Source organism: Podarcis melisellensis, assembly GCF_964234715.1.
Source record: "Podarcis melisellensis genome assembly, chromosome: 5".
NCBI lineage: Eukaryota > Metazoa > Chordata > Lepidosauria > Squamata > Lacertidae > Podarcis > Podarcis melisellensis.
The window spans coordinates 79,669,934-79,693,600 of NC_138537.1; the positions used below are offsets into that span (position 1 = coordinate 79,669,934).

At 43.8% G+C, this 23,667-nt stretch overlaps 1 protein-coding gene across 7 annotated transcripts in view; it reads left to right on the forward strand.

Annotated features, from left to right (window-relative positions):
* The window catches only part of RASGEF1A (RasGEF domain family member 1A), a 237,947-nt gene extending 214,446 nt beyond the window's left edge, over nt 1-23,501 (forward strand). For all 7 annotated transcript variants that reach the window (XM_081913704.1, XM_081913701.1, XM_081913705.1 and 4 more), the window contains exons 4-13: nt 4,486-4,623; nt 8,962-9,183; nt 10,465-10,539; nt 12,825-12,917; nt 15,618-15,720; nt 17,021-17,100; nt 18,576-18,767; nt 19,706-19,829; nt 20,478-20,550; nt 21,630-23,501. In XM_081913704.1, the coding sequence (XP_081769830.1) occupies nt 4,486-4,623; nt 8,962-9,183; nt 10,465-10,539; nt 12,825-12,917; nt 15,618-15,720; nt 17,021-17,100; nt 18,576-18,767; nt 19,706-19,829; nt 20,478-20,550; nt 21,630-21,654 (1,125 nt within the window). In that variant the 3' untranslated portion in view covers nt 21,655-23,501. The remainder of the gene's footprint in view (nt 1-4,485; nt 4,624-8,961; nt 9,184-10,464; nt 10,540-12,824; nt 12,918-15,617; nt 15,721-17,020; nt 17,101-18,575; nt 18,768-19,705; nt 19,830-20,477; nt 20,551-21,629) is intronic.
* The last annotated feature ends 166 nt before the right edge of the window (nt 23,502-23,667 follow it).

Below are 23,667 nucleotides of genomic sequence, written 5' to 3' on the forward strand. Positions count from 1 at the left end.
TCCCTAAACAAATACGTTGCTTTAACAAGCCCAGCATACATATACATTGGGGCTGATCCTCATTAAACCATGTATAATGAATCAGTCCCTTGCTTTCTCCATGCTTCTGGGCATCTCCAACAGAAGAGAAGGGCTAAGGATAGAAGAGTGATGCACTGGAGTCTAGACTCTAGGAGTCCTATCTCCTCTGTCCTTTCAAAAGCTTGCAAATATTTATTTTCAGGACAGTATTTGAAGTCTTTCTTGTGTCACCCGTTCATATTCCAGAGACATTAACTAAGAGGAAATGGTTATGTATCAAGATTCTGGTTTCCTCTCCTCAAATGTTGGAGGAGACTGCATTGTTTATTGGGTCTGTTGAGCTTTCTTCAGCAGAACAGTTCTTGTTTTAATTTTGTCCATGATCTGCTAAGGAATCGTGAGTTCTGAAAAGTATTAGTGCTGCCAGTCAAAGCTTACTACTGTGCAAAATAGATGAAACACACAAACAGAGCTCTGATGCCCTGTGATAAGGTACCTGGATAAACAAACTATTAAATCAAATACCGGTTGGGTGGCGTGTGAGCAGAAACCCTGGCAAGAAGCCAGGCTTTGTGGTTATGTGCTTATACTTATCATTCCTTTATTAATGACATCACCAGCCACTAGCAAAATCTCACAGAAAATGTTCCAAGACACAAGCTGACAGATTAAAGACAAACTTTAGCCCTGCTCAGATCCACTTGGGAGGCTTTCGGTGCTTTATTTGACAAGAGAGAGGGTCTCGGTGTTTTAAAATACCACGTTTTCATAAATATGTCAGAGGACTGTTAACCCTGCCAAAAAGTAGCAAGTTAACTTTACAAGGCTATATAATGGGGAAAGGGGGGGAAATCAGATATTGCCCTCCTTAGGGAACTGCCAGAATGTAATTTGTAGCTAGAATCCAGAGAATTGCTGAAAAGGTAGAACTATTTAGGACCTGCATGCATGATAGCTGTCAACACTGCCCTCCCCCACCACCAGTAAAGCAAAGGAGGGCTGTTTCCACTGCCAAAATTTTCCACTGGGTATGTGTGAAATATAGCAAAATTATTATTATTATTATTATTACCCACTCTCTTCTCTTTGAACAGCTCAGTTTGATTTATTGCAGCGTTTCTCAACCTTGGGTCTCCAGCTGTTTATAAACTACAATTCCCATCATCACTGACCACTGTGGTCCTGCTGGCTAGGGATGATGGGAGTTGTAGTCCAAAAACAGCTGGAGACCCAAGGTTTGGGAAACACTCATTTATTGTGAAACTAACAAGCCTCTCAACTGGGGATGGGGAGGACTGATACTTTCCCAGAAGAACTAATTGCCTAAAAAGGGGAGGGGAGCCTGTGACCTTTCAGATCCCATCTACAGCTGCCATCACCCCTGGCCATTATGGGCCCTGCTGGTTGGAGATGATGGGAGATGAGAGTCCAGCAATGTCTGGAAGTCCACATGTTCCCCTTCCCTAAACGCTTCACTGTATCCTGAATTTCTTCACCCTTTTTGTGGGGAGAGGAATTGGGGGGAACCATTTCTCCAGATTTCTTTCAGGAGGAGGAGGAGTTCCCCAACTATTCCTTGTGGGTGTGGCTCATCATTAGCACAGCTTCTTTGTCACTTCCCCCCGAATTATTTTTTGTTGCTGATGCTGCAGATGCAGCAACTGTGCTGGCAGCTTGGCCATCAATTTGCATCCCACCCAAAGCCCAGCACTGCTCAAGGGTGGTTGGAGGGGGAAATGGTGGTCAACATGATAAATGGCAGAGAATTTTGCAAAATGGACTTCTTTGCGGGGGGGAGAGAAATATCTTGACCATTTTCTTAGAAAAATGTGTATTCTGAGAAATTTTGCCTCAGTTCTAGTTTTCTTTCCATCATCAAGTGCACAGTAATCAAGCACAGTGAGATTAAAGGATATCTATTCACATGTGAACCTGGTCTTTGGAATTTTAGAAGTAGGCAGAGAGGGTGATTGGCCATTATCCTGCTATCAACCCTTCAGAGACTGCTGCTTAAGTCCTCTGTTTCTCCTTCCACACATCACTCTTTCCTTGTTAACCTTGGGGGACAAATGTTAAAACACAGAGTCTAGCCCAGGAACTGCCAGTTTCCAGTTTCTGCCCTAGACGTTGCATCTGCTGGGTGGTAGAACAGTTATCCCTTGCAGTTCTTAAACAACCCTTTTCTAGAATTCCTATGTAATCTGGTTAGACATTAATATCGCAATCAAGTGGCTAAGTCTCCAGCAGATTGTCTTTGGTGAGTTGTTAAGAATCAATAAAGAGCTGCTGGGTTATTTTTCTTAAAACAAAGAACAAAAAAAACCAAAGCCTGAAATACTGGAGCCTAAGGATCACTTTCTTTATGTTAAGCAATCGCAAGGCATTTTCTTCTTTCTCCGAAAAGGGAACCTGTCTGCTTGACATCCCCTAGAGCTCTGTAAATTCCCAGGCAAGGGTGGAAATCACGGAAGGAATAACCCTTCCCTTGCTTGCTTGAAGTGGCCGTGGGTGGGGAGAAACTTAAAGCAACTGGCTAGAATGACAAACAAAGGAAATGGTTGCTCCCCCAAACTTTGCTGAGAGCATTATTTCTGCTCCTTCTCACAGCAAAACTTAAATCATTTTCTCTCGCTGAGAACTTTAATTAAATGTCATTAGCTAATATACCCAAGCAGGGTGAAGAAAAGGTACAACAACAGAGCTATTAGGAGAAATGAATAAGATGCCCTGGGACCAAGGAGTATTTAGGAAGTCTCCACCCTCCAAAGCCTGGATGAAGCTCAAATGACTCAGTAATGAAGGAAATCTAAATTTCCATCTCCCTCCAAAAAATGCTCCATTGGAATTTGCTGGTGCTAGACTCCAACCAATATGTAATGAAACTAGAAGAATGATCTTGCCTCATGACACCTGATTACAACGTAGAAAGATGTGCATGTTCCTTGTACAGTGGTACCTCAGGTAAAATACGCTTCAGGTTACAGACTCTGCTAACCCAGAAATAGTGCTTCAGGTTAAAAACTTTGCTTCAGGGTAAGAACAGAAATCATGCTTCAGCGGTGCGGCGGCAGCAGGAGGCCCCATTACCTAAAGTGGTCTTCAGGTTAAGAACAGTTTCAGGTTAAGAACGGACCTCTGGAATGAATTAAGTACTTAATCCGAGGTACCACTGTGTAGTAAATGCACTGGATTTTGGGAAGTGCTGGAAATGACACTTGGTCCAATTCAAGGTGCCCAATGGCCATTTGCTGCAGGAATCACCACCTATCTTAAATATTTACATTAGATTTAGGAACGAGTTAGACCGATGGTCTATACAGCTCAGTAACTGGCAGCAGCAATCAAAGGTGTTAGGCAGAAGTCTTTCATAAGCCCTACCTGGAGCTACCAGGTTGAACCCAAGATCTTTTACATGTCACGAATATGTTCTGCCACTGACCTCTGTCCCTTCCCACTTTGCAAGCTTGATCAAAGTGCTGGTTTTGATTTTCAGAGCCCCAAAAGCCCTGGGCCCTCAGTATCTGAAGAAGCACCTCAGCACTTTATTCCTTCATATTCATTAAGATATTCAGAAGCAGCTCTGCTTAGGGCAATCTTTGCAAACCTGGAGTGCTTTCTCATCGTAACTCTCCCTGAGAAACCCACCTGGCAAAACCTTCTTTTGTTTTGGTTTTTTTAAAAAAACAAACAGCTTTTGAGCTGCCAGAGAAGACAGTGCCTTTCCTTCACCATGCCTGCTTGTCTGTGTGTGTTTTTGGGGCAGTTTTCTATGCATTTTAAATATCATGCATCAAATTGGCATGAAACCACATTTATTTTTATGTTGATATTTTGTAAGCTGCTATGAGGACATGCAGCGCTGCGGGATGCATAAATAAATGCCACAATCCAGCCACAGTTAAAAGCGCTTTCGCTTCCTGTTGTTTTTAACGAGGAAGCTAAGCATACGCTTAAATCAACGTGCTTAACTTTGACTGGCTAATGTCTAAAACAAAATAAACCCAAGGGATGCATTGTCTGTATGGGAGAAGCTGGAGACAGAGCTTTCTGACAAAATGTGCTTTCAAGCCGTAGAGCAAGCCGCTAAAACTTTGCATCAAAGGTATCCCTTAATTTTTCCTTTCTTTTATGGCTGTTGTGTATGCACTTGAGACAGCTGAAAGAACCAAGCTGCACCCCCCCCCCAACACACATCACACTGATGCAAAGCCTTGAGGATGCTGAGCTAAGCATTAGACACACCTGCTCTCTTTTTAATGCTCTCTATTTGGAAGAAAGACAGAAAGGGATTTGTGAGAACAGCTGAGACCTTAGCCTAACACAACTTATTTTTCCTTTTGTTGTCATATGCCACTGTTAATGATTCAAAGATTTGGCACTTGGGGTGCCATCTGGTTACCCAGAAGTCACCGTCAAGGAAAGTCTCCTTGGCTCGTTGATTAACCACTCTGCATTCTTTCCTAGGCAAAGCTGAAGTCCTTTGCTGCCAAGATCATTCAGCTCCTGAAAGAATGGACTGAAACCTTCCCCTATGACTTCCAGGATGAAAAATCTATGAAAGAGCTGAAGGAAATTGCTCACAGGATCACACAGTGTGATGAGGTAAAGGGGAAAATGAAAACACACACATGCAGGTGGAACAGACACCACCGCCACCCGTCCCAACCTATAATTTGTCTTGACAGGTTGCAAATATTTGCTAGATGCGTTGGGGCGCCACAACTGCTGACCATGACTTGCCTAAATGGTATTAACAGGAGCAGAGGATTTGACCCTGTCTGCCTTTTCAGGGACCTCTTACGCCTCACATTTTATGTTTAACTGACCACATCACCACTATTGAGTAACTCACGGTACTTGCTGCCATTGCAATCCCCAAATGGGACCAAGTCTTAATGTAATCCTAGCAATGAGAGAGCCCAAACAACCATATCTGTGTTTCACTTCATCCCCCTATTCTCAAGTGGTGAGCACTGAAGACATGAGCCCATAGGGTTGGGGGAGAGGGGGGTATCAGTTGGCATGGGGCGGTGGGGGAAGCCCACCCCACGTGTCATTCCAGGGGGGGTAACAAAATCCCCCCAGCTGATCATTGCTGCACTGATTGGCCCCCCGGGTGGATAACCGCCACACCAATCAGCCCCCCCTTGAGTGGATCACCGCTTCGCCAATTGGCCTCCCAGGTGAATCAGCCCACCCCCGGTGCACGGCATATGCTCCGCTCTGGGTTCCCGAGTGACTAGCTCCGCCGCTGCTTAGGGAAGCCCTCAGGTTTGCAGAAGAGCAAAATGTTGTGGTTTTCTTAAATTAAAACAAAAACAAGTCTAAGTAGGTAGCCCTCTGCTACACCAGAAAATACAGCTAAATGAAAACTGAGTGCACTCAGTAGCCAAGGACACTAAGAATCAATTGGAATAGAAAAACAACAGTTGGAAGAGAGTGGAATGTCATGTCTGGAAGGAACAGCTGCCTAGAACCCTGAACAGAAGCACTCCTCCTAGGGAGGGAGGGTACACTGCAACATTTTATTGCAGGCTCCACTTGGATAGTGCTTGGATGTTCATCATATTCCTGTAAGGCAACTGGCCTATTATTTTTTCTTACTGCTGGCGTGATAACAAAAAAATTCCTTCCAGTAGCACCTTAAAGACCAACTAAGTTATAAGACCAACTAAGACCAACTACTAATTTTTTTGTTTTGACTATGGCAGACCAACACGGCTACCTATCTGTGCTGGTGTGATGTCAACATATTCCATTAGAATTTCCATACCTCACTGTAACATTAGAAAGGGCTTTTCAGGCAGGTTGGCAGCCATCTGTCACGGATGCTTTAGCTGAGTTTCCTGCCTTGCAGAGGGTTGGACTAGATGACCCTTGGGGTACCTTCCAACTCTACAGTTCTGATTCTATATGAATTGTCTGTGCATCAAGGCACAGCCTACCAAGTGGTGCCAAGGTACAAAATTCACACATGGCCTTGTGATTAAAAACCGCCTGTTGCACCTTGTTTTATGTTGATAAATCAAATAGATTCTGAAAACACACAGGGAGGAGGGGGATAAAAGGCTCTAACTAGATCCTTGCAGCATAATCCTAAAGTTGTTTACTCCAAAGTCTAGCTGAGTTCAGTGGTATTTGCTTCCTGAGTCTATGTCTGGTTAGGCATGTTGCCTAAGTACTATAAAGGGTAGAGCGAGAAGAATGCTGTCTTTTTGAAATGACTGTTCCAAATATATATTTGAGATTGGCCCCAGAGGTTTAAGAGTGACAGGCATGTGTCTGTTTAAAATGTTAATGGCCAAAAAGACTAGAGTGGTTCAACAACTTTGGCAGCAATGCATGATGATTGGAGGTGATGCTTTGATATTAAAGGTGTTGTCAAGAGTAGCATGACAAGTTTCAGGATGTCAGCAATGTTGTTTACCTGCATTTTATTAAGCTGTCACAACCTGAAGGCAAGAGGAAATGATTAAGGCTATGTGCTGGGTTTTTAAACGGTGTGAGCATAAACACTTGAACAATCTCACACTAAAGGAAAACAATTATATTTTGTTTTATGTTCAGTTTTCATTATCTGGGTCATTTTCAAAATTGGAGGAAACGCTCCTGTCTCCTCCTTGTCTCCCATTCATCAGCGAGGCTATACCTGAATCAAGAATAATAAGTTGTAAAAATAATTCACCTTGGTAAAGGTCTATGCTTCTCAGGCTGTAAAATATGCCTACAAATATCCAACAAGATCAACAATAGCATGTGAGCCAATAAAATGGGGACAGGGAGAGTGGTGTGTATGTGTTTGCATACCTATGCAAAAGAACAATAAAACGCTATAAGGCCACCTGCTTGTGGTGTACAATTTCTGTACATGTCTACTCAGAAGTAAGCCCCACTGGCTTCAGTGTGATTTACAACCAGGTAAGTCTACCTAGCAGAGGGACGCGGGTGGCGCTGTGGGTTAAACCACAGAGCCTAGGACTTGCCGATCAGAAGGTCGGTGGTTCGAATCCCTACGATGGGGTGAGCTCCCTTTGCTCGGTCCCTGCTCCTGCCAACCTAGCAGTTCAAAAGCACGTCAAAGTGCAAGTAGATAAATAGGTACCACTCTGGCAGGAAGGTAAATAGCGTTTCCTTGCTCTGCTCTGGTTCGCCAGAAGCGGCTTAGTCATGCTGGCCACCGGAAGCTGTACGCCGGCTCCCTTGGCCAATAAAGCGAGCTGAGCGCTGCAACCCCAGAGTCGGCCACGACTGGACTTAATGGTCAGGGGTCCCTTTACCTTTACCTTTAAGTGTACCTAGGATATAAGCTTGATCTAGACATATGTCTTTTCAATTGAGAGCCATGTGCAATCCTTCACATTTAAGTGGTAACAATGTGGGAACATCAAATCATCATTTGAAAAATCTGATCTTTATGAAGATTGCTTACTCACTCTTGTCAATATATCCCCAAAATGCAATATCTGAAGTATCTGTGGAAACAAAGGGGGAGTTGGTGCATGCCAGAGGCGCCAAGCTCTGCCCGACATTGGGGAAGCGGCTCTTTGCGTGCATGTGACATCACACATGTGACACTCTGTGAGGAGGCCCAGTGAGATTAACCTCTGCTGTAGGTTTAGTCACACATTAGCCAAGGCAACTCTCTCAGCCAATGTTTCTGATGTCTAGGGCATCCTAGGGACATGGTTCTACTTGTCAGACTTTTGTGCTTATATATATATGCAGTGGTAACGTATCAGTCAGGTAACAGCCATAAAATAAACATGCTGACATTGGCAATGTCGCTTGCCGTGGAGACTCAAGGATGACACAGACAGGCTGCTTTTGCTGCCTGAGTAAGCAAAGATGCAAGACATACCAAGGATTTCAGACATGAGCAGGGCCCAAGTGTATTGCGTAGGCAGTTCTTTAAAATCTCGGCGCAGTAAGGAATATTAAAGGAAGATCAAGCAGCCTGCATGCCTATGCAAGCAAGATGACAACATTTATCAAGGTTCATGGCCATGTGCTTGAGGTCACAATTGAGCAACAAGCCAAATTAACACCAACGTCAGCAAAGAGAGTTTATGCAGACACTGTCAGTTGTAGCAATGTTGTCCCTGCTTATATATGTAACTAGAGCTTGTTTCTAAGGTGAGAGGTTATTGTTCCTCTTCTGCAGGACTTTAGCAAGGCTATACATTACACAGATAACATGGAAAGCAGCCTGAATATTCTTGACTAGATGCCTCTATCAAGGAAAGGTGGAGCATCTTAATATACTCACTTCCCCTCATATTCTCCTGCATTCCTGATGTTGGAGCTGATGTTGAACTGTGCTTTGGGCTAGGAGTCACTGAGCTGGCTCTTTCCTTGATTGTTACTTCCCATGTGATTTGAAACAAACCCGTCCAACTGTTAACTGAACTAGAATCATAGAGTTGTATAGTTAGAATCCTCCCGGCTCATGTAGTCCAACTCCTTTCAGTGCAGGAATATGCAGCTGTCCCATGTAGGGATTAAACCTGCAACCTTGGCATTATCAGCACCACACTCTACCCAACTGAGCTATCCTAGGCTAACTAATTGCTGGCTGGCTGGCTGCCTAAGTGTATAAACTGTAAGCTGTTCTAGTAGTTCTATATGACTAGAATGGATTGGCAGTTGTAGCTTCCATTCAGGGGCATTGTTGACTCAAGTCATTTAAGTACTTAGCATCCTCCCTGTTTTGGCTGGTATCTCAAACCACCTGGCAATCCTACACAAATCGGAATGATGATACAATTCATCCGCAAGAAGCTCACCAATCCTCCTGAGGGCATATTCAGCACATGAACTTACTTGATGCTGAATTCTAGTATCTCAGTCAGAAATATTTCCAGCGTAATTCTGATTAACAGAGAGACAATCTAGAATTTCCTCTGCCAGGAATAATTAACACCAGTCTGTTTTGTTGATTAGGAAAATGGAACTGTGAAGAAGATCATCAGCCAGATGACGCAGAATCTACTGATGACTCTTGCGGCACGCAATCAGTACCAGGAGATCAGAGAGAAGTTCCGCCAACCCGTGACTGACAAAGGCACAATTCTTAAAACAAAGCCTCAGTCGTCACAGAAGGACATACTGAGTGTTTGCTGTGACCCACTTGTCCTTGCGCAGCAACTCACACACATTGAGCTGGTGAGTTCCTTTATCTTCCATCTACTTGAAGGTTTAGCAGGGCCAGGGCAAGTGTTCTCCAGCCGAGCTCTGAGTTACAGCTTGAAGGTTTGAGAAAAGTGGCTTCTAGGTATAAGAGAGACTGAAGGAAGAAGGGAGCCTGGCAGTTACAGAGACAATGAACTCACTTGAGCTGGAGAGAGAAAAGACCACTTGCGACTGATCACTTTCTCACTCCTGCAACCTCTTTTAGGAGATTCATTGCATTATCAAACTCTTGTTCCTGACTTGGAATATCTCAAGGAGGGAAAGGGAGGGGGAAGAGGAGTCACAGTCAACGTCAGAAGCTCACTGTCTTCTAAATCGTTCTAATGAGTACTACAGCCGCTCAACCCATCCATACATGCTACCAGGACTGGTTTCAAATGTCATCTCAGAGCAAGCCTAACACACCCAGAGCCTAGGAGAGACAAATGAAAGCAGAAATCTTTCCCAAGGACCACCTATCTTAAAGGTCCAACCACAAATCTGCATTACTGTCCCCTGGTTCCCTGACCTGGAGCAAGGGATGCCAAATATTAACCTGGAAGCTCTGCTGGTGAATATGCAGCTGTGAAACCACCTGACCCACTACATTAATGGTTATTTTGCCCACCCATCACTCCTCTCTGCTGTGCTGGGCAGCTAGAATCTGCTTGCTACAGCAGAGAAGGAAAAAAGGGTGGAGAAAGGACCAATGGAGCAGCAGGGTGGGAAGACACTCGACCACATGTCTTCTCACTGCTCTATGCCCTTACAGAATCTCCTGGTTAGCAACAAGCAATCCAAGCTGATGCATTTCAAAAATTCCTTCCTGCACTTTCCATAAGCACCAACTTACACTGCATACACACGATGCATTTAAAGCTTGTGGTCCCCCAAAAGGAATCCAGGGAACAGTCATTTAAAGGTGCTGGGAATTTTAGCTCTGTGAGGGGCAAACTACAGATCCTGGGGTCTTTGGAGGGAACGTAGTGTGCTTTAAATGGATATTCACAGCCTTAGGCACAACTAGAATCTGGTCAGGCAGTACCGAAAAATCTAGACAAAGAAAGGGGTAGCGAGAGAGAAAGCGAACTCTTAAGTATGCGTGCGACTCTGTGAAGCAGCACAAGGTGTGTCTTTTACAGGACCCAAAGCCTATTCTGTTAAACAGATGTCAATTAAGATCTGGCCCGACAGGGCTGGCTGGCTGTCACAGCTCTCTGTTCCTCATATGTGTGCTTGCAAAATTGACGGCCTTTGCTATCTTGCTGTATCTAGGAGAGGGTGAGCAACATTTACCCCGAGGACCTCATGCAAATAGTCAGCCACGTGGACTCCCTGGATAATCACAAGGTGCGTACAAAGTGTGAATGCAGTGGCAATTTGAAACAGGGCTACAATTAACATTGTGTGCATGGCTTATAAAGGTGTTTAAAATCAAAGGCAAACTTATCTTGTTTCTGTAACAGTTTAAGTGTTATAGTTTCCCCCAAAGAATCTTGAGCATTGTGGCTTGGTAAGGGCACAGTATGGGTTAGGATTAAGATCCTTGGCCAGAAATCACTAGGCTACTATCTCCCACCCAGAACTACAGTTTCCAGGATTTCCTCAAGAAAGCGGATGACTGTTACACCAGACTAAATCCATAGCGCAGGCCACCCTTTGCCAAGCAGGTGCCCTCTAGATATTTTGGACCGCAACTCCCATCAATCACAGCCCTGTGGTGACTGGAACTGATGTGAGTTTTGGTACACAACAACTGGCGTAGACTGCCCAATCTGCCACATTTAAGTTGACACCCAGTTCCTATGGCACATACCAAGTTTTTCTACACCCGAGAATCAAATGTAAAGAAATAGGAAAATTATCACCCGCGGTATTTAGCTAGTTTCTTGAACTGTCAAACAACCAAGCTGCACTTGGATATGGAAGAATCAAGAAAGGATAGCCAATGTGGTGCCATTCAGATGATGCTGAACTCTCAACTCGAGCAAGCTTGGTAAATATTCAGGGATTATGAGAGCTGAAGTCCAATATCATCTGTAAGGACCATATGGCTAGCTCTGCTCTAATAGGACAGCTCCTGTTAAATAAGCTGACTGCACTGATTTCTTCGCTAGCTGAGGCTTTCAGTACATTTTAATATATTGTGCATACATATAGCATGACAGATGAAGGAGGTCTTCTTTTTTGTTCATGTTCTATGAGACTTAAGCATTGAGGATAAACAAACAAATTGCTGGATAAGACAATAGCCCCTATCGCTGCCCCCATCCCCTTTGTCTCTAAGGTGCCCTGTGGATTTTATTCAGGTAGGAGGGAGAGAGATCCCTATTTGTGAGCTGCCACCTACACAGCTGGGAGAACATGTAAAGAGCACCTTATGTAGCAGTTCTTTTCTGCAAGTTAGCAATTATGGAATTCAGAGGTCAAGGAAGTCTGCAGGGATATTGTACAAGACTGGGATCTGTCTAGACACAACAACAAGAAAAGATTAAATATCATAATTCACACCAGTACTTATTATTTTGAGCCTCTTTCCTTAAAGTCCCCAGGTAGCAAAGTGTCATATGTTGGTTTTTTTTCAACCTTCCTTCAAGTTTAAAAGCAATTTGAAGTTTCTCAGTTACATACAGTGAGTTGAGTACGCCCACCTTAGCTATTGTTCTCTACTAGCATATAATGTTACTGAACATGCAGTCATCTCTTAAATATGACAAAATGGGTTTGGACAGTGTGTATCCCCCCCCCCCCCCCCCGCTTTTCATTCCTAAACACTTATTGACGACAATATGCAAATCCTTACTATTTTCACAAACACCCCAGGAGGAAAAGCACGAGAAATATACACCCCTTTCTCTCTGAATGCTCTAAGTGGTTTCCCAGACAGCAGTCCAGATCAAAAATTCAGAATGATATAAAAGAGAACCAAAATTCTTACTTTTAATGGTGCACTTATAGCCAAAACAATTGGCCGTATTTGGGGTGTTCCCCTTCCACAATTATAATTGTGCAAGGGAGGAAACAACAGAGCCATGCTTCATGGCCCCACCCCTTTCTTAGGGGGTGTTGTCATTGCCCAGACTGTGCATCTCACACATTTGTACAGTGTCGCTGCCCACTTGTGGAATGTTCTCCCCAGGGAGTCTCACCTGGCACCATCATTACATATCCAACACTTACAGCAGTCCCATCCCCTGAAGAAGTTACCCTTGCAATATGTGAGAGGTACACAGACCAGGTGACAAGGAAGTGACATAGGAGGCAGAGCCAGAGACTTCAGCCCTGCTCCCCGACCTCACATAGGTTGTAATCCTGTGAGGTGAGGGGGAATTGCCCATGTGGGGCACTTGATTCCTGGAAATGTCTCAAACGGGGAATACTTTTGCATCTGACAGAACTTGGGACATAATATTTCCCCGATAACAGAGGGCACTTATCTAGTAAGGAGGATACCACATGGGATGGGGGAGTTCATTTGCCCCACGTCGCCGTTGAATCGCAGCCTGGAGAGTGTGTCTGTCTTTAAAGCATGCAAGCTGAAGTCACTTGTGTGGAGATGCATGGGTATCACTGGAAACAACCATTTTTTTTGCAAGCGCTTCATACAGGCATAATTTACAACCTTTCTTTTGCAGTGCCGAGGCGACGTTACTAAGACTTACACTCTGGAGGCGTACGACAACTGGTTTAATTGCCTCAGCATGTTGGTGGCGACGGAGATTTGTAAGGCAAGTACTGACAAGGGAAATGCGCCGCCTGTGACCCGACAAGCTACTCTTCCTTCACTCTCCGCTTTTGACCCAACTCATTCCAAACTGCCTTGGCTGAAACTCTGTGTATCTTAGCCACCTCCCACCAAGTAACATCTCCTCTGGCTCAGGATGCATATGACTGCACCCGCCCATGCAAAAATGCAATCCGTTACAGAATATTTGTTGACACTTGAGGTCAGCTTCCATTTGTATTTTTTGCACCCGTTCTCGTCCTATTCTGATTTGACTCATGCTGCATAACAAAAGCCCAATTCATACATTCCCCAAGCAGCATTACTGCTGCTTCACCTGGCTCCATCCCATGCGACACTAACACTGTAGGATGTAGTGATATCCCAGGAGGCTACTTCATCCCTGTACTTCCCCCTTGAGTTCTAGCAGATGTGGCACTGCAAAGTCCCCTGTGACTTTCACCTCCAACACAATTCAGTGTGTCATATATTTCTGGAACTTTATGGGATGGGGGCTGTGGGAAACAGCAACCATGTTGCTCTGGAAATGTATGAACTGGACCACAGCGAGGGAACAGGAATGGGTTTGGTCATATGAACACACATCATGCCTTGTCTAAACCACTGAGCCTCTTGGGCTTGCCAATCAGAAGGTTGGTGGTTCGAATCCCTACGACGGAGTGAGCTCCCGTTGCTCTGTCCCAGCTTCTGCCAACCTAGCACTTTGAAAGCATGCCAGTGCAAGTAGATAAATAGGTACCACTGTGGGGGGAGGTAAATGGTGTTTCTGTGCACTCAGGCTTCTGTCACAGTGTTCCATTGCGCCAGAAGTTGTTTAGTCATGCTGGCCACATGACCCAGAAAGCTGTCTGTGGAAAAATGCTGGCTTCCTCAGCCTGAAAGTGAGATGAGCGCTGCAACCCCATAGTCACCTTTGACTGGACTTAACCATACAGGGGTCCTTTACCTTTACCTTTTTACCTTTTACATCATGCCTTGTAACAAACAGTACATCTTCACTTTAGTCTTTGTGGCTTCCAAGATGCAAGCTTCGCTTGAGCTGCTTACAGTGCCAAACTAAAACGTACAGCATGTGCCTCTTTCTCAAACTCCATATATTAAAAGGGAGAATTGTGTGCCTGTGACATGAAAGTATCTAGAGGTACTTAGAACAACCATTAGTGACTGAGAGCTGAACAACTTTCTTAGGGTTTGTGAAAACCCAATATAGAGAATATGTAGGCTTACCTCAACAGAAGTGTCTTCTCTGTATGCAAACAGGTGGCCACCAACCGCACATAGGATTCGTAACATGTCAGAGTCTGACCGGAAGATAGAAATGTATCCCAAAACATCATCTTCCAGACGTACGAAATCAGTATGGTAGTGAAAAACCTACAGTGATAAATTTTGGGGTGTATTTTTCCAAAATTCTTAGAGTCATGTGGCAGAATCATGGGGTAGTGTCCTTCCTGAATTATATCACTTTAGATTGCAGGTAGGCAATGACATTTTTGGATGCTCCACCATGTCAATTAATTTACTGCATGTAAAATCTTGCACTCTGGGAGAAAGGTTCTAGTGTAGCCTCTCTACATGTGATTCTGCCTTTAAGAAAAAGAAATAATGTTTGTCAGAAACAAAACTTGAAAAAATAATGCACAAAGCAAGCATTGATCCACTATCAACAAGGCTAGTGAACAGTGGCTGATAATTGTACCAAACCCATTAATTCTCAGAAGCTAATTACAAACAGCATAGGCAAAAATGCAACTCAGCAACACGTCATGTGGGAAGCAAATGTGTTTAAAAAACAACAACATGGGGCAGTCATTTGGACAAAGCTAAGAATTTTAAAACCCTTTGTTTTCAGGGGGAGATTTAAGTGCATATTTTTTCCCCCACTGTGGCAAATTGCAGCGGTGGCACCAGGACTCTCCTGGAAAAATGCCTCACTCTGGGCAGTGAAGGAGAAGAAGGTGCATGGGGTGGCAGACATGTTCACTTTGCTAGGTGGTAGCATCAGGACTAGCAGCCAATAATGAGGTGAGCGAGAGTGAGGGGCCGGCAATTTTTCACTGCCTTGTCTGAGGCAGTTTTCTTGCTCTGCCTTAATAATTGTGCAAATGCTGTTGCTTAGTCTCATTTCCCTGCAGATTTGAAGTGAGCTTAGTGCTTTACCTCAGGATATCTTATCAACAGTAACGTTTAAAAAAGCTGGATTATAAATCCTCAGTGCTATAGTGAAGCAAACCCCCTGCTTCCACCCTACAGAAGAACACCTCCCCTGGATAGAATATTTCCTATTTTCTACATTTGAGGACAGAATGCTTTAAATGTATTTGGTATTCCAGTCACTAAAACCATTCTTTCTTTGCTTGACAAAATTTCCCCAACGCCTAGTTTCTTCCTTACATAAGGCTACAGGATTCCAGCATCCATGGACATACAAAGTTTTCATGATCTTCCAAATATAATGGCTCTTTAAACAAAACAGGGATCTTAGATCACTATCTCAAAGGCTTACTCTAAAAAGGGGGGGGAGGTGACTCAAATCAGGATAGGAGCATCAACACCTTTTCCACTGAAATGCTCTTCCTCAAAGCCTTTAAAAACAAATGTTGTTTGCTTGCGGGATGCCATGCCTCCATTGAGTAAATGCTACCCCACTTCTCCCACTCAAGGTTTGCATTTAAAATTTCAGGTTGTGAAGAAAAAGCAGCGGACAAGAATAGTGGAATTTTTCATTGATGTGGCAAGAGAGTGCTTCAACATTGGAAACTTTAATTCCATGATGGCCATTATCTGTGAGTACTCTTCCTCAAGGCACCTGTGGGCAATGTGTGTGACAGCGTCAGTAGAATGATGGTGTTTGAGTAGATGCAGCGTCCCGCTGAGAGTGCTGCACTCTGGATGACAAATGGGCATCAAAGATATTACCAAGTGAGACTCTCCAAATAATTAACTGGTAAGCAGTGGGAGATCAAACGAAGAGACAGGGGAAAGACAGGTAAAAGTAGTCTGCGCTTGCCAAAGAGACGAGCCACACAAGACCTTTTCATGCGTTGCAGAGTGGCAAATCAGAGTTTGATGCTCAAAGCATATTTGACGGAGAGGTACAACCAATCCTGGCTCCCTGGTGAGAGTGAGTCAGTGCATGTTTGCAAAAGACAAGTGTGCCTCTTCTTGTCTACATAATCTAGTGCACACTTAGAATATTTTAGATGTATGCCTAATGTGTGAATTGTCCTGATTACATAAAAGGACATTTTTTTTGGGGGGGGGGGGAGATAATCAGAGATTATCCAAATCCTGGAAATGCAAACTTCTCCCAGCTTCAAACCTTTGGCACAGATGTAACAAAAGTGACCAAAAGTGGACACAGAATTGTTTTCTCAATAGCAAAATTTCCCTCCATCCTGTGTTAAAACATGTTTAAGGTACACAACAGCCATCTTAATTGGGACTGAGCTAAGAAGAATTCCTGTCCTAGACTCAAAACTGGCATTGTCACCTGAAGAGGAAACACACATAGATGTAGGCTGTGGGGACACATCCAGTCCCACCTTGCTTTAAAGTGCACTTTTGCAGCCAGCAGCCTTCTGTATTCATGGAGATTCCCTGTGTGAGTTAGGCTCTTGGAAGATCGGGGTTTTCACCCACTGCAGAAGTGCACTTTAAACATGCAAATGGGCTGGAAGAGTTGCGCAGCCCCAGTTAAGAGAGCTGCAACCCCAACTTACAGATGTTCCCTCTTCAGGGAAGGGGGCTTAAGAATCCTGGTTAAGTGGGATGCCAGGTCAATGCTGGTGCCAGTGCAGTGCTTAACCATAGAAAGGGTGGCTAAGGAGGGATGTAGTCTGGAGAGGAGAGGAACAAGTGAGAAGAAGCAAGCGATCCCATGGCCTGTTTCTGATCTCTTACCTGGGGTTACCAGAGCCCTTGTTTACATTTACACTACCCTCCTTTGACACAACTGCCTGCAGAAGTAGTGATTTGCAGAACATAGCACCAACAATACTGCAGGAAGCATCCTGACAGACATGCAGGGATGTTTTCAATGATTTGCTGAAAATTTTCCATTTGTTTTTTTCTTTCTGTTTTTAGCGGGTATGAACTTGAGTCCTGTTGCCCGACTAAAGAAAACTTGGTCCAAAGTCAAAACAGCCAAATTTGATGTTTTAGAGGTAATTACATCATCATCATCATCACCATCATTTATACGCTGCTTTTTCCACGTGTCCCAAGTGGTTCACAACACAACAGCAAAAATCCGCATCAATGCATTACTAGAACAGCCCAGAAAAATTGATTTTAAAGCATGATATGAAAATCCAAACCATTCATTTTGATAATACTAACATTATAGCACCATAAATGGTTCATGCTTTGCCACGTACTGCCAGAAATGTGCCATGTATTTCTTCCTTTTAAAAAAGTCTTTAAAACTGTGTTTAGTAATTGTTCTCTGCCCATAGCCAGATAGTATGAATGAAGCTCAAAAGGTACACTATAAGATGCTGAGTAAGAAACAGCTAAGATAGCCTGATCTCTCAAAAGCCATTGAATTTCTTCACAAACTTTAATTCAGTTTCAGTTGAAAATAATATTTAAAAGTTCCCCACTGCTCATCATACATCTGCAGCTTTGCCCACATCAGGCTGGAACACTGCAGAGAAGGAATACATTGGTTCATCTTACTGAGCAATTGGGCAGAATAGTGCCTGTGCATCTTTAGTCCATAAGTAAAAAAATCCTTCTTAAAAACGGGAGCTGAACTTTCAGAGAAAGGACCTGGAATATCCCTAATTGTGGCCGGTGCCCCCTCCCCCACCTCAGTCCCTGTGGTATCAGCCCTGTTTAAACCCAAGTGATTCTCCTTTTGCCTTCATGATGTATATTCATCTCCAATTTAAGTCTGCCATCTGGTGGAGAGTGATGATCAACATTTAACCAGAGTAATTCCTGCCACAAACCTCTCGTTATTTTTAAATCATTTGAAAACAAGCACAACTGGGGAAGAGAGAAAGCAAGGAGGGCGAAATGGTTTGGAATATTTGAAAGATATTGTTGGGGGCTTGTCCTGAATCACTGGAAATTTCACTAATATTCTGCCACTTGGAACCTAAGTAGACCCTTGCAACAAAAACCAGTTGGTGAAAGAAGCACACCCCACTTTCAAACAATAAAATAGCAAATGTTTCTCTCCAAAGGCAATATTTAGTAATGCCGGATGACTTATATGTGTGCACCCAACAAGTCATAGGCAATATCTTTCCCATCACTCCAGCACAAGGCTTTCCAGTGGACAGAGTTCATATGTGCAGCTGTAGGTCATCAGGTGTCAGGTAATCAAATGATGTACATGGATGTATGAACCAACCCTGAAAATCTCTGGATCACAACTCCCAGGTCAAATCCAAACCTGCCCATGCAGTGTATAGACAAGCACCCATTTCATACAGAACTCTCCATACTCCTTTGGTTCCTCAGAATGCAACCTGACTAAAGGAATGAAATAGCACTTCCTCCAGTCTCAAGAAGGTTCTGTGGGAGGATGTTTGTAATTATCAGATTACCCCATCCTGATCACTATAAAGCAAATTTTGTAAGCCTTTGTACTCAGAGGAATTCTAACAAATTCTCTTTTTGATCCGAACAGCATCACATGGACCCATCCAGCAACTTTTGCAATTACCGAACAGCCCTTCAAGGAGCAGCACAGAGATCGCAGACAGCACACAGCAGCAGGGAGAAAATAGTCATCCCCGTTTTCAACCTCTTCATTAAAGATATCTACTTTCTGCATAAAATACACACCAACCACTTGCCCAATGGGCAGATAAACTTCAAGGTACAGCTTGTTTTGCAGGCAGTGAATGAAGCAGTTGCACAGTGAGCACTGCAGGCATACAAAACATCCAAGCAAAAGAACAGAATGCCATATGTAGTCAGTGAGGCTTGCCACTTGGCCATTTTTATACCGATCTGTTTGCATTCTGTTCCTTCAGAATAGGTTTGTCACAGCTTGCTCACAGCCTCACGTTCAAGCTAGAGCAATTAACCAATCAGGGGCAGGGGGCGGGGATTGCATTTGAAGTGAGTTCATCTCGGCAATGACAAAAAAATTGGGTTACTTGCTATCACAACATTGAACACAGAACCTCTGTCTCTTATGTCCCCATCTGTAGAAGATGGAAGTGCTGGCTGCATAATGGGCAGGGGATGAAACTATTTTACCTAGTGGTTAGAGTGCCAGAACAGGACCTGGGAGGCCTGGGTTCAAATCCCTGCTGGGCCACAAAGCTGGTGATGCCAGGACTGCACAGAGGAGCTGGTTGCATGATCTGGTGCTTCTACATGGGAGGAGGGAGTGAGGTGACTGCTGCCATGTGCACAATTGCAGCAGCTTTGAAAAGGCCCATTGCAGCTGTGCCAATGGAGGTGACTGCAAATCCGTAGGGATGCATCCAGTGCTGTCCTAGTGCTTGTGCAACCAAACTCCTTGGCTCTTCCTGCACATACCTCAAACCAGCTCTGGAGGGTTTGGGGGACTCTGGAGTACTTTCTGGAAGGAAGGGTGCATGGGGAAAGGAAGAGAAAGTTGTTTTGTATAGCACTGAATGCAGCCCATAGAGTTGACAAGCCTTTTGATGGCCCTGTTCCCCCGGGGGGGGGGGCTGCACACTGTCACCTCTAACCGTTGAACTACAGGCTTAACCAAAGTTCAGAAGGTGGCATGAAATAAACAATAATGAAATGCTGATTTGAATAATTTTATCTCACACACAGAAGTTCTGGGAAGTTTCAAGGCAAATCCACGACTTCATCACATGGAAGCAGGTGGAGTGTCCTTTTGAGAAAGACAAGAAAATCCAGAGCTACCTGCTCACAGCACCTATTTATAGTGAAGAAGGTAAGATTCTTCGGCAGCTCACGCAAAGTTTGCTCATTTCCACAAACGACATGTGCAAAAGGCTCAACAGTGAAAGTGAAAATGGGCAGATTTGCCAACAGCTGTGGATGTTGTTGGTGCTGAAGAGGAAGACGAAAATATATAAACTCTGCAACTGACAAGCATAAACCACGTGGCAGTGTTCTAAGAATCCATTAGAGGATTCCTTCGGCTGTTAGGGCTCCGTTTGAAAGGATACATACTTGCAAGGCTGCTGACAGTAATTCAACCACAATGTTTTATAGGCTTAGGGTCCAAGGCGGCAGGTGTAGTTAAACTATCCATGCTTTACAGAATACCATGGAGATAAGAGGGGGGAAATGTATTCTATCTTTTATGTCTCCTAAAATGCTATCGTTTGACATCATTATGGCTATAAAAGGAGAAGGGCTGTAGCTCTGCTTGAGTTGCGGAAGGAACAGATAGGGGTGGGAATGTTCCCTGTCCCAAGTTGTGGAAAGACACTGCCAGTCAAAGCAGTACTGAGCTAGGTTGGGCAATGTTCTTACTACATATAAGGCCACTTCCTCTGTTCCTATGTGATTAAAATCTTGTTACATGTTCTGACTGACTTTCCGTCCTTCTCTGCCCCACCCTCCCAACCCTCAGCTTTGTTTATTGCATCATTTGAAAGTGAAGGTCCAGAAAATCATATGGAGAAAGACAGCTGGAAGACACTCAGGTAATGAAACCAGCTACTTGGTTCTTTTTCATGCTGCGGAATGCAGCCTACGCTACTGGCCTTTTGAGCCTTCAGAAATTTGGCATGGGAGCTACACATTAGGTAAAGAAGAGGTGCCGCCAAAGTTTGCCATGCTCATGGACTCCATGATGCTTGCCTCAATTGAGAGGAGAGAATTAGAAGGCCATTAATTCTCCTCTAGCTCAAATTAAAATCAAAGCCACACAAGACTTATTGGTCTATTTCTGCTTTGAAGGACTACACTAAAAGCCAAACACCCAGACCACCCAGGGGAACATAACCCCCCATGCAAGACATGACTGTACAGTATGGGGGTGTGACATTGTACATTGCTCACCTTTGTTGAAAAATAAAAAGCCAACACAACCAGCAAAGGACTTCTCCCTGGTCTACTAGTTTTCTTTTTGCAGATTGTTTTGTGTGGGTTTTTAATATTTTAGTTGGATAGTATTGAGAAGTGATATTTCCCACCTGTTGCCTGAGGCACTACAGCCCATCAACATTCTGCAATCTTATTTTCACTTCATTTTGCTGCAAATTTAAATCCAACACAGTAGAACAGCTCTGAATTGCACAGCAGTCAAGGCCTTGCTGGACAAAGGCTGGATCCCAAATCACTTTTTGGTTGAGAGATACAGTGTAGGTGTAGTAGCTAAACTCAAGTATTAGTCTAGATTTTTTTAATATAAAAAACAAACCAACCAGGGAACACCAGTTCCCATATCAAGGGCCAGAAACCTGATCTGTGGTCAGTTTTCAATACATGGTTGAGGACTGGCAAGTCATTATCAAATGATTGAGAATACTGGGGTAAACTAAGTACACAGGTAACAGAGAAAGCTAGAAACCTAATCATCCAGCTATGCAGTAGGGAGATCTGAAGCCAAGCTTAATGGGGCAGCCAGAAATCAATAGCTGGGAACTTATACCAGCCAGTAATCTGAGCTGATCTCAAGTATATTCACAGTTGCATCTGTTTCTCTTAATGTAACTTAAGGTGACAACATTTAAGACGATTTGCTGACGTTATCTTTTCATTTGTATCTCTTCATTTTTAGGACAACTCTGCTCAACAGAGCCTGAGATTTTGGACTTCTGCTCTGGATTCTAAAGCACACACTAAAAAAAACATTGTTTTTAAATCCTTGAAGACGTGATTTGAAACAGGAAGGCCTCACTGGTTGGGGTCTGTTTTGTAGATACAATGCCTTTTATGAATTACAGAAGAAAAAAATGTGCTAAATATTTCACATCAACCTTAAGGCACTTAAAAAAATGAAGGATTTTGTTTTTTAACTATAAAAAGAAGAAGAAAAATCAAGGGCCGGGCCCTGTTCTCAGAGATGAAATGGATTGTAGGGAGTGGTATCTATGGTGGTGTCTTATTGTGATGACATCCAGATCTTTATTTTCATGTTCGGTTTCTTCCACCTAACACACGCACAGTCTCAGACGGGCTCAACATTTTGCAGGTTTGGTTTCCGCTATGCCTTGATCCACCCAACGCTTCCTGAAAATAAATGTTGTCATGTGGGGCCAATGCGTTTGAAATCAGCAAGGCTTCCACAGACCTAAAGAGGGACAAGCGCGTTTCCCAGAACAGGTGCAGGTTGACTGAGGACAGTATAAGCACAGAGCCCTTGGTTGAACTATAACCCTAATTTTGGGCATCTGATATTTTTGAAGAGCTTGCTTCTCCTGCTGCATCACAGAAAACAGAAGGCAAAAAGCAGCTTCCAAGCCACACCTTTTCCATCTAGTGAAGTAGGACTTTGCCTATGAAAGCTCACACCGCAACAGATCTGAGTTTCCAACGTGCCACACGTTTCTTTGTTGCTTCTATTGCAATGGATTCTACACTGCTACACTTCTGGAATTTCTTCTCAATGTTCTGGGTTTCCCTTTCTTTTGTCTTTATGCTGCTTTCCTAGCCTCATTTACTTTGTGGAGCACTAGAAAATTGTGCTCTTGGGGCCAATTTATACAGTCAACAGAGTCAAGCAGTAAAGCTTTGCCTGGAGTGTACTGCTATAGACAGAGGGGTGGTGTTGCTTGCATGTGTGAATGGTCAAATAAAAGAAACATACCTTGGAGAAGATTTTTCTACCCAATATGCTAGATTTCTACATACAGTGCCTTGGATCGTAAGATACACTAATGTAAGGGAGCTCATGGAAGTCAAGTGTTCCTTCTCCTCCCCCTGCTTCTTTGAAGGATCAGGGCTCCCTCCTGAACAATGTGGGATGGGCTCCTGCAGCCTCCCAAATTGGACTTGGAGTTTACTTAGGTTCATGGAATTAAAAATTTCCTGTCTCATCCTCTCCCAACAGCTCCCTGCAACCCATCCCAAATAATTTAGGAGGGCTCCGAATCATCCAGAGAAGCGTCTTTTGTTTTTAAGAGGCCAAGATTGCCGCAGGGCAGGGGGAACGGTGGGAAACTTTCTTTCCATGAACTTCCATAAGTAAACCTCTCTTAGGATCCAAGCCAATTCTTTTGTTTTTCTGGAGAGCACACAAATGCCTATCCACCCCCACCTGTAGTGGTCCAGATCAGGTCCAGCTTCACCATTTAATTCTGCCAGTTTTGTAAAGTTTGGTATGATTGGCAGACAGTCCTGCCCACCTGTCAGAGTTGGCCGATGGAGGTGGGGGCAGGGCGGAGAAAGATCTGGCCCACGAGGCCGAAAAGGTTCACCCCTGGTGTAAATAGACCCTCGACTGCAAGGAAACAGTGTGGGAGCCTCTGCAGTTCAGCACAAAGACTGTCTCCTTTAGTCTGGCCTTAAAAACCACTGTAGCAGCATGGCTGCTCCCCTCTTACATCAGAGAATAGTGCCTTACAAGGTACTGAAAATGTTTAGCGTACCTTCTTCTGCAACTCGGGTTGGAAGCAAGCAAAATAAAAATATGGATGTCTTTAAATAATAATTTTAAAAAACCAGCTACAGCTTTGTAAATAAACTGGAAGATATGGCACATGAACTAGAGTATGCCTACAGTAATGGTGCAGCAGAACTTATTTTTGTTACAAGGTTTGACAAGGTAAAATAGGATAATTGCTAGATCCTCCTTCATCTTTCCTCCTCCCCTACCC